Here is a 12,148-nt window from a genome sequence, read left to right on the forward strand (position 1 = left end):
CCAAATATGGTGAGTAGGGTGGATGAGGAAGACACTCAAAATGGAAGTGAACCCAGATTTCGTCCCCAGTACCGGTTCTTGCAAGGAAGCCATCACCTTCTCGTTCAAAGCGCCGAAGAATTTCTTCACAAGCATCACCACGTCGCTCTCTCATTTCAGGAGTCAGCTGCCACGGCACCCATCCTGCAGACACTTTGTGAAACTGGAGCACATCATGCACAATGTGGTGTGCTGACCCATGACTAATCCGTAAACATGCTGCAGTGTCATTCAGTGTCACTCGGCGGTTTTCCTTCACTATGGCTTCAACTGCTGCAATGTTCTGTGGAGCCACATCTCGTTGTGCCGGACCTGGACGAGGAGCAACTTCCACTGGAGTCACACCATTTGCGAACTTCCTACTCCATTTGTAGACTTGCTGCTGTGACAAACGTGCATCATCGTACTGAACCTTCATTCGTCGATGAATTTCAATAGGTTTCACACCTTCACTACGGAAAAACCGAATAACAGAACGTTGTTCTTCCCCAGTGCAAGTCGCAAGTAGGGCGTCCATCTTTATACTGATCCTGCGACGGTATGTGTGCATCTGCACTATGTTGCCACTTACAGGCCATTCTTAACGCTGTTTGTAGCACGCTTACCAACTTACAGGATAGTGGTGCGAAGTTTCGATTTGTTATTACAAATTTAAGGTTATCATTTGACTCCCCCTCGTATTTACATTAGTTACAGTTAACTGCAAATACCATCATTGACGCAGTGGAGGTACCATTTCTACTGCACCTTACAAAATGTGCTGAAACTGACGGCCATTAACCTCAATGCAAGGATGACATCGGGGAACAACATTCTGTCGCACCCTGACAAACATCCCTGGTATGTTTTGAATCATATCACAGGCAGCTACAATTCTGGCCACTAATTCTATCTCCGTATCCATTGGTGTGTCATAAACAAATGACTTCAGATATCTCCATAGGAAATAATCGAGGGGATTCACGTTAGGTGACATCGCAGACCATAGAATAGGGACTCCCCTTGCAATCCAGCGACCAGGAAATACAGCTGCGGACGTCCACACTGAAGTGAGGCGATGCACCGTCATGTTGTATGCACAGCCTCTCACAAACAGCACGTTCTGCCATGGGACAATGTAAATACGATCAAGAGAGCCACCTTACGGAAAAGTAAAGCAAACAAAACCGGCCCCAAGACTTTCTAGTGATCAGCTCATCCCCCTTGTTTCTTTGCAGGAAATAAGGAGTATACACGTAAATAAACAGTTCAGTGACAACATTAATGTTAGACAAAGCGTTAGACAACATTACTTCCATATACCAAGCTGGCTTCTCCGACCCTAGGTTCCCTACCTCAAATAGTCCAGCTGAGCATGCTCTAAGTCCTGTTACATTTTTGCACACTCATACGGAAAAAGCCTGTATACCGTAAACTGAGGTTACTTGGGCCCTGGGATGTAACTTGGACCCAAAACAAAAAAAAAATGTTTTAAATCATGCCTGGGTGTGCTGTAATGGACGTGCACAGCTGATTGACCATTTCGTCGACAGGTAGCAGCACTAGCTAGCGGCCAGTGCCCTCTGAACTCCCTCTGCTTTTCGCGCCTTCTCACACCTAACGTTACATTGTTGTGTAGTGAAACCAAGGATTGTCACTGCCGGAAATCTTCCACTTTCACCGCGCTTTCCACTGGAGTTGCATGCAAGGTAAAGTAAAATTGACGTTTTATACACATTCCTTAACAAAATAACTATTGTTCAAATTATGTAGATAAAGAACGCCCAATAAAATTGATATATTTGTGGAACAGTGTGCTTATACCCTAATAATGGGGTTACTTGGACCCCAGTCCACCAGTGGGTTCAAGTAGCCCCAAGCTTTATATTTAAATTACACACTTCTAAATTTCACTGCAAAATAATGTATATCATTAAATTTTGCCAATTTATTTGATTAAATCGTTTGTACAAAGGATACTCTATAATCAACTGCCATGCACCCATAAACCAGGACAACAAAAATAACCCGGAGAAAGTTGAAGAATTTTGGGAGATACTTGAAATGGAACTGGATAGATGCTCAAAGAAGAACATAAAAATGTTAGTAGGCGATTTTAACGCACAAATAGGAAGGGAGAAAAAATACCATGGAACAGTAGGCCTCTTCCCAGGTCACAAAAGAACTTCAAAAAATGGAGAAAGGCTTATAGAGGTATGTAGGCATTTCAACTTGAAAATAATGACAACACATTTCAAAAAGCTGAGCCGAAAAACTAAAACATGGAGATCACCAAATCCACTTCTCGGAGAATTCCAAATTGACCATGTGGCTATCTCACTTCATTGTCAAGAAGAAATTCAAAACACTAAAGTGCTGAAAAGCCTTGATGTTGATTCAGACCACTATTTGACTACGATTAAATTCAGACCACTCCCATTTCGAAAAGAGAAGAAAACCTTTTACAAAATTCCAAAATATAACACAGAAACTTTAAAAAATGAAGAAATTAAACAACGGTTTCAAAGAGCATTGCACAAAGATAGCGATGGCATATCCACAATAAATAAGGAAGCGGGATGGGAGGAGATCAAAAACGAAATAGTTGAAATAGCAAAAGAAAATTGTCTCGTGAAAAGAGTAAGAAGACATCCATGGTGGGACAATGAATGTGATGAGAACCTGGAGAAGAGACAGAAATTGTGGCAGAAATGGAACTCCACAAAAGATCCTCAAGATCTTGACAATTTTAAAATCCAGAGAAGAGAAACAGCTAAGCTTTTCCGTAATAAAAAAAGAAGACAATTTCAGGATAACCTAGAACAGATTGAGGAAGACTTTAAAAGAAATAATTCTAGAGATTTCTACAAAACTTTTAGAAAACAGCTAACCAAATACCAATCCCCAAATTTATGTTTTAAAGATGAAGAGAACAAGCTAGGTTTGACAAACAAGACTAATTGTGAAATACTAGCAAAATATTTCGAGAATCTACTAAATTGTGAACCACCCAAAGATAAAATGAGTTTTGAAAACCACCGAAATACTAATACCGAGTCAAAACCTCCAGACGCTGAAGAAATAAAACACATAATACACAGTCTAAAAAACAATAAAGCCCCAGGTGAAGACTCCATAGTACCAGAAATCCTAAAAATAATGGATACCAACCTCCCACAAGTTTTGGAACATATGTTTAAGAAGATCTGGGACGAAGAAAGAATTCCTGAAGACTGGCAGTGTGCCCTGATACACCCACTACACAAAAAGGGGGATAAGATGAATGTTAATAATTATAGAGGGATCTCGCTACTACCAGTAGGATACAAAATTTTGTCAAGGAAATTACTTCAAATCGTGGAGCCAGTTCTGGATAAAAAAATAGGTGAATATCAAGCAGGTTTTAGACAAGGTAGATCCTGTGTTGAACAAATATTTAACCTGAAAACACTAATTCGTTACAGAATCTCAAGAGGCCAGAGATTTGCAATAGTATTTGTAGATTTCAAAAAAGCATACGACTCGGTAGATAGAGAAACATTACTGAAAGTATTGGAAGAATTTGGGGTCGATAAGAAAACAATTCAAATTATCAAACAGACGCTAACAAACAGTAAGGCCAAAGTTAAATTTATGGGTGAAATTTCAAGGAAGTTCGAAATTAAAACAGGTGTTAGACAAGGTGATGGTTTATCCCCAATCCTCTTCAACTGCGTACTGGAAAAGATATTGAGAATATGGAAAGAAGAACTCAAAGGCACCAAGAATGACATCAGAATTGGAACAAAAAAAGAAAAAATAGAAGTGGACTGTTTAGCTTTTGCAGACGATCTGGCAATAATTACAGAAAACGAAGAAATAGCTCAGAACTACTTGGAGAAACTACAAGAAGTTTCGGCCAGAGCTGGACTGCAGATTTCATTTGAAAAAACCGTGTATATGTCTAATCATAGAAATAACAAGAAAAATCTTATTACTAAATACGGCAATATTAAGAGAGTAGAAAAATTTAAGTATTTAGGTGAAATAATTCAAGTGAATGGTTTAGACAAGAGTGCAAACCAGGCGAGAGCAAGGAAAATGGAATTTGCTTTTCAAAAAACCAAAGACATATAGAACAAAAAAAACATTTCGATTCAAGCTAAATTAAGACATTATAAAACTGTCATTAGACCAGAATGCCTGTATGCATCGGAGTGCCTAACTCTTAACAAAAAGGGGGAAATAGAAAACATGGAAAAGAAAGAAAGGAAAATTTTGAGAAAAATATTAGGACCGAGAAAGATTGGGGAAGAGTACAAGCTAAAGAGTAATAAGGAAATATACAAAACTATTGAGAAAGTGAGTGAGGCAATGCGTAAACGCAGACTAACGTTTTATGGTCACCTGTCGAGGATGGATGGAAACAGACTAACAAGAAAAGTGTTTGAACATAGTAACAGGAACGAAAAAACCAACAATAAATGGATACAGATGGTGAAAAAGGATTTGGCCTATTTTAATGTCACCCGTGAGTCAATCAGGGACAGGGAAAAGTTTGGACAAATAGTGAACGAAATTAAGTGTTTTCCAGAAGAAACGAAACTAAAGAATAATAACAGGAAATGGTCGGAAGAGCGGAGGAGGAACCACTCGAAAATGATGAGGAAATATTGGGAAGAGAGAAAAAAAGATCAAAAAGCCGGGCAAGTGAATTGTTGAACGTGGTGCAAAGATGGCCGAAATCGAAAGAAGAAGAAGAAATCGTTTGTACACTGAGTTGATGTTTATTTATTTGCAGATCTGGAGCCAAAAAATGACTCGAAATTACAAAAAATCCCCTGGGAGCAGAACCTACGCGGATTTCACAAGAGAAAAATTGCAAGAATGTTTAAATGCTCTAAGGTCTGGAGAAATGACTCAACGAGTGGCTTCAGCACACTTCAAAATAAGTAGGTCTGCGATAAAAAGAAGACTGAAAAATGACCGTATGAATAAACCAGGACATCCGACCATTCTTAATTATGAAGAAGAGTATGCTTTCGCAAGTCACATAGATAAAATTTGTGATTTTGGATTTCCCGTGGATGAAATGGACTTTCGTTTTATTGTGAAATCGTACCTCGCAATGCATCGAAGAACAGTACAATGTTTCCGAAACAACTTCCCTGGCACTGAGTTGGGTAAAATTGTTTTTGAAGAGGTTTCCCCAGTTATCTGTCAGATTTGCAAACAACATAAAAAGAGCTCGTGCTGCCATCAATGAATCAGTAATTGTCGAGTATTTTGAAAACCTGAGTGCTTTGACTAAAGACGTTCCACCAGATAACATTTACAATTATGATGAAACCAGCATGTCTGATGATCCTGGTAGGAAGAAGATAATATGTCGCCGAGGTAAGAAATATCCAGAGAGGATAATAAATTCCACGAAGACTAACGTGACTGTCATACACTCCTGGAAATGGAAAAAAGAACACATTGACACCGGTGTGTCAGACCCACCATACTTGCTCCGGACACTGCGAGAGGGCTGTACAAGCAATGATCACACGCACGGCACAGCGGACACACCAGGAACCGCGGTGTTGGCCGTCGAATGGCGCTAGATGCGCAGCATTTGTGCACCGCCGCCGTCAGTGTCAGCCAGTTTGCCGTGGCATACGGAGCTTCATCGCAGTCTTTATCACTGGTAGCATGCCGCGACAGCGTGGACGTGAACCGTATGTGCAGTTGACGGACTTTGAGCGAGGGCGTATAGTGGGCATGCGGGAGGCCGGGTGGACGTACCGCCGAATTGCTAAACACGTGGGGCGTGAGGTCTCCACAGTACATCGATGTTGTCGCCAGTGGTCGGCGGAAGGTGCACGTGCCCGTCGACCTGGGACCGGACCGCAGCGACGCACGGATGCACGCCAAGACCGTAGGATCCTACGCAGTGCCGTAGGGGACCGCACCGCCACTTCCCAGCAAATTAGGGACGCTGTTGCTCCTGGGGTATCGGCGAGGACCATTCGCAACCGTCTCCATGAAGCTGGGCTACGGTCCCGAACACCGTTAGGCCGTCTTCCGCTCACGCCCCAACATCGTGCAGCCCGCCTCCAGTGGTGTCGCGACAGGCGTGAATGGAGGGACGAATGGAGCCGTGTCGTCTTCAGCGATGAGAGTCGCTTCTGCCTTGGTGCCAATGATGGTCGTATGCGTGTTTGGCACCGTGCAGGTGAGCCCACAATCAGGACTGCATACGACCGAGGCACACAGGGCCAACACCCGGCATCATGGTGTGGGGAGCGATCTCCTACACTGGCCGTACACCACTGGTGATCGTCGAGGGGACACTGAATAGTGCACGGTACATCCAAACCGTCATCGAACCCATCGTTCTACCATTCCTAGACCGGCAAGGGAACTTGCTGTTCCAACAGGACAATGCACATCCGCATGTATCCCGTGCCACCCAACGTGCTCTAGAAGGTGTAAGTCAACTACCCTGGCCAGCAAGATCTCCGGATCTGTCCCCCATTGAGCATGTTTGGGACTGGATGAAGCGTCGTCTCACGCGGTCTGCACGTCCAGCACGAACGCTGGTCCAACTGAGGCACCAGGTGGAAATGGCATGGCAAGCCGTTCCACAGGACTACATCCAGCATCTCTACGATCGTCTCCATGGGAGAATAGCAGCCTGCATTGCTGCGATAGGTGGATATACACTGTACTAGTGCCGACATTGTGCATGCTCTGTTGCCTGTGTCTATGTGCCTGTGGTTCTGTCAGTGTGATCATGTGATGTATCTGACCCCAGGAATGTGTCAATAAAGTTTCCCCTTCCTGGGACAATGAATTCACGGTGTTCTTATTTCAATTTCCAGGAGTGTATAAAGCAGAACTCCTTTGGACAACGTGGACAGAAAATGGACCAGTGGGTGCTAGGTACAACCGAAGTAAGCATGGTTGGATTGACCATGCAATATTTGAAGACTAGTTTATCGTCCACCTCCTGCCTGTGCTGAAGAAACAAGAAGGCACTAAGATTTTAATTGGACATAATTTGTCATCTCATATCAGCTTAAATGTTGTTAAGCTGTGTGAAGAGCACAATATAAAATTTATGTGCCTGCCACCAAACTCCTCACATATGACATAGCCCCTCGATGTAGCCTACTTCAAGCCTTGGAAAACTAAATGGAGAGGGATTTTAACCAAATGGAAACAGTCTGAAGCTGGAAAGAAATCAGCATCTTTGCCAAAACATCAATTCCCCATGTCACTAAAAACTGTATTAAACGAGATGGAGCCTAAGTTGCCAAGCAATTTGAAAGCAGGTTTTAAGAAAACTGGCATTGTCCCCAAAAATAAGGATGAGCTTTTATCTCGTTTTCCGGAACATGATAGATCAGTTAACTTAGACCTTGTTGGAGACGCGTTCTTAGCTCACCTTCAAGAATTGGTGGTGGTGGTGGTGGTTAGTGTTTAACGTCCCGTCGACAACGAGGTCATTAGAGACGGAGCGCAAGCTCGGGTTAGGGAAGGATTGGGAAGGAAACCGGCCGTGCCCTTTCAAAGGAACCATCCCGGCATTTGCCTGAAACGATTTAGGGAAATCACGGAAAACCTAAATCAGGATGGCCGGAGACGGGATTGAACCGTCGTCCTCCCGAATGCGAGTCCAGTGTGACCTTCAAGAAACGAGGTGTGAGTTTGTAAAGCCCCAGGCTAGGAAAAGAAACATCCAAGTTCCACCAGGGAAAAGCATTCATGTCTCTGATATTCAGTCTGAAGAAGCAGAAACTTCATCTTCTAAAAGGCGAAGAGAAAATGAACGTACAATAAAAACAGCTGCAAAGAAAAAAGTGTCTTCGTAGAAAAAACGAAACTCCACGAAAAAATCATGTGATGAGTCAACATCTGAGGACGAGGAAGCTTATAGTCTCAGGGACTCCGGAGAAAGCGACTTACTTTCTTCTGAAGATGAAATTTGTATGCCACTCCTTCACAGTAATATTCCAGAGTACGAAAATAGAGAAGACATAGAAATGCTAAAAGGTTCCTCACAAGAGCAAGGTTTTGTTCTTGTGGCTTGGAATAATGTTTTATTTCCAGGTCAAGTAGTGACCGTCTGCGACAACGGTGCCATTGTTGAGTGCATGACACCGACAAGAAAAGCCTGGGCATGGCCTTCAGAAAAAGACGTTTTCTTCTACAAGTGATGTGACATTAAAAGAAAAATTAACCCACCCACTATCATTAGAAGGGGTTTGTCTTCATTGACCGTAAACTAACTTTATTGTACACCATAATGTATTGTTATGAATATTTACAACAGTGTAAACCAGTGAATACAGTTTATTATGTATTTTTTGGATGTTTTGCAATTAAATGTCAAATTAAATGAACATTCTTTACACCAAAATATCTGTAAATGTCTTTATTTTCAGAGCCCAGGTCCTACTTGGACCAGATGCACCTTTAAACTGCTTTTTACAAGGAAAATAATGCGTGGGTTCATGTTACCCAAATCCTGGAGTTACTTCGACCCAAATTTCAATAATTTTTTACTCACATACAAAAAAAATTGGTCTGAAACAGATGCAAACTGCTAGAAAAATATCACAAATATAAATGAATTTCGGATATCGGCATAATTAATGGTTTTAGACTATCATGTGGTACTAAATATACAAAAAATTTTACTTCTTGGGTCCAAGTAACCTCAGTTTAAGGTACTTCAATGTAAGTTTTATAGAAGTCATTACGGCGATTTTTTTTTTCAATTTTTGCATTTTTCAGTTGCGTCACTGTTCTTGCCGGTGTGCGATATGACATGCAAGCTCGCTCTGTCGTGTACTCACGTAGTAGGTGCCGAGGTTCATGACGCAGTGTCCGGCGGTGACGACGGTGGTGGTGGAGACGATGGAGCCGCCGCAGTTGTGCGACCGGATGAACAGCAGCGACAGCTGCAGCGAAACCTGGTACGGGAACTGTCCTGTAAGGCACGGATCACACCACGTAGAAACAGCACGTGATAACTGGAGAAGGGAAACGTTAGTGACACTGCATTCGTAAAAGACAAATTGATCTGATGTAGGGTCTTAGTACGTTCCTTAGCGGAAGGGTACCGATAACTACGCTAAAAATGTAGGGCGTTGGGCTCCAATGAAAGACGCTTCAATAATTCAGTGGTAACCATATTCTACATTGTCACAGGTTTCTCCAATTCACAGTACGTCAAGCCTTCATAAACTAGCAAGGTGTTTATGTTCATGCTGAAAAATAAGTGAACGGCTGTTACAAGCACTATAGTAATACCAAAATGTTAATAAAAGGTAATGCGTGCCTCTTTGAAAATTCGTAATGGTATTTTTACCCTGGAAGCTCCTCCTGTTTGACCAGACTCCGCCTCAAGGTAATCCTTGGATCTCATCGTCACTCCCATACCACCAGCAACCATTGATTCTTGCAACATCTGTTGTTCATTCACAGGATAGTTGAACGATAAGACCTGCTTGCGTTCCTGTCCAATATTGGTACGATCAAACTACAAACACACCTGCTTCTGAATGACGGTGCGAAATTTTGGAAGTACTAGAAGTTTCTATAGGTTAGAAATCACCAGTTTATATTCTGGAGAATCCTAAAACTAGGCAATGGTTACATCGTCATGATTTCGCTATTGTCGCCTAATGCGACCACACCTGTTGCAGTAACATAATAAAACGGAATGAGTAAGCATTAAGAAGGCCTCTACTAAGCACTGAAATCTATATGCATGCAAAGCCTTGATCGAAACAAACCTCTCATTTGTTCGTACCGCATATACGTACCACCACCTAAACAACAGCAAATTTTCCTCGTGCTCCACTTCCACTCCTACGTATTAAGATGACCATGGCACGTCAACTGCGGAGGAGGATTCAGTAATGGATCTAAGAATCCACAGCTAAGAACAGTCCACCTACCTTTCTACTTTCATCGCTATTGGCAGGCGGCAGAGAGAAAGACGTTGGGTTGGGATGATTTGATGGAAGAGACCAAACAACGAGGTCATCGGTCTCATTGGATTAGGGAAGGATGGGGAAGGGAGTCGGCCGTGCCCTTTCAAAGCAACCATCCCGGCATTTTACCTGAAACGATTCAGGGAAATCACAGTAAACTTAAATCAGTCCGTCCGGATGCGGGATTGAACCGCCATCCTCCAGAATGCGAGTCCACCACTGCGATACCTCACTCGGTGGGAAGACTTCTGTCTCGTAAAGCACCACGGCAGTTAACGTGTCATTTCTCACCAGCAGCAGACATCATGAACAGAAAATGGCGAACAGGTGATCGTCCAAATGTTACAAAAGTTAACAAACACCACCTCATGGACCTCCCGAGTGCTTCAGCAGTTATACCTACACGCACATTTTGGTTCCTGGAGTAAAGTTTTTATGTTCTATTTTACTTATTTACTTTTCTCCGTTGGTGCGACCTGCCAAGAATTCCTCTCCTGTGCCGACCTTTTCATTTCACAGTAAATCTTTCACCCTACGTCCTCAATTACTTGTTGGATGCATTCGAGTCTCTGTCTTTCCCTACAGATTTTACTCTCTATAGCCGCTTCTAGAACGTTACAGATTACTTCCTGATGTCGTAACATATGTCGTGTCATCTTATCTCTCCTCCTTGTCAATGTTTTCCGTTCGTTCCTTTTCTCGCAGATACAGCAGAAATGCTTCTCATTCGTTACTCTGCTAGTCCGACCAAATTTACGAAATTCTTCTGTAGCACCACTGAGCCGTGATGCCATTGAGTTAGTAGACTGTTCTGTCTGGCGCCACTGGCTCAGCTGCAGTATCGACTATACCTCTTGCGGCCCCATTGCCAATATCTACGAGGAAGACTTGGTATCTGAGGGTTGTGTTCTTAGAAAGTCTTTGCTTGCCGAAATATATACGGTGTTCGCTGGCCCGAGAGGGAGGCACGAAGTTTGGTGATTGGCGGTAGCGTCTCGACAAGAGGTGGTCACGAGGTCCGAGCGGCCGAAGCCACGAGATGCGCAAGGAGGGCCTGCGCAGAGCGAAGATACCGGAGTACTTCCTCGGAGTCAGCACCGACTTCAAGCGGCAGGCCGACACCCCGTCGGTTGGCTGGCAACATTCGTGTCGGACGATCGCTCGTGGCGTGGCTGCCCCCCTCTTCTGCCTGGCTTTCATCGGCACCACTCAGTAACCGATGCGACGCACTGCAGATCTACGGAACTGCTTGCTGATAAAGGGGGCTAACATTCTGTAATCCACGTGGTGATTTGTTTCACTGTCTATATCCCCTCCTTATTATTTTCGGGCTTGTACCCGACCCTTAATGTTCTAATTAATCAGCTCTTGGTCGTAAATACAGGGTTATTACAAATGATTGAAGCGATTTCACAGCTCTACAATAACTTTATTATTTGAGATATTTTCACAATGCTTTGCACACACATACAAAAACTCAAAAAGTTTTTTAGGCATTCACAAATGTTCGGTATGTGCCCCTTTAGTGATTCGGCAGACATCAAGCCGATAATCAAGTTCCTCCCACACTCGGCGCAGCATGTCCCCATCAATGAGTTCGAAAGCATCGTTGATGCGAGCTCGCAGTTTTGGGTACGTTTCTTGGTAGAAGAGGTTTAAACACTGAATCTTTCACATAACCCCACAGAAAGAAATTGCATGGGGTTAAGTCGGGAGAGCGTGGAGGCCATGACATGACTTGCTGATCATGATCTCCACCACGATCGATCCATCAGTTTGTAGCAATTGTAAACGGTAAGGCTTCTGCTTTAGCCTTTTCCGTAAGATTTTCCAAATCGTCGGCTGTGGTACGTTTAGCTCCCTGCTTGCTTTATTCGTCGACTTCCACGGGCTACGCGTGAAACTTGCCCGCACGCGTTCAACCGTTTCTTCGCTCACTGCAGGCCGACCCGTTGATTTCCCCGTACAGAGGCATCCAGAAGCTTTAAACCGCGCGTACCATCGCCGAATGGGTTTAGCAGTTGGTGGATCTTTGTTGAACTTCGTCCTGAAGTGTCGTTGCACTGTTATGACTGACTGATGTGAGTGCATTTCAAGCACGACATACGGTATCTCGGCTCCTGTCGCCATTTTGTCTCACTGCGCTCTCGAGCGCTCTG

The 12,148-nt window shown here is 43.4% G+C and overlaps 1 protein-coding gene across 1 annotated transcript in view; it reads right to left on the reverse strand.

Moving 5' to 3' along the window:
• Positions 1-12,148, reverse strand: part of LOC126144061 (trypsin-1-like) — a 43,613-nt gene that overhangs the window by 14,354 nt on the left and 17,111 nt on the right. The window contains exon 3 of the mRNA XM_049915467.1: positions 8,847-8,980. Within this exon, the coding sequence (XP_049771424.1) occupies positions 8,847-8,980 (134 nt within the window). The remainder of the gene's footprint in view (positions 1-8,846; positions 8,981-12,148) is intronic.

This window comes from Schistocerca cancellata, chromosome 2 (genome assembly GCF_023864275.1).
Source record: "Schistocerca cancellata isolate TAMUIC-IGC-003103 chromosome 2, iqSchCanc2.1, whole genome shotgun sequence".
NCBI classification, from domain to species: domain Eukaryota; kingdom Metazoa; phylum Arthropoda; class Insecta; order Orthoptera; family Acrididae; genus Schistocerca; species Schistocerca cancellata.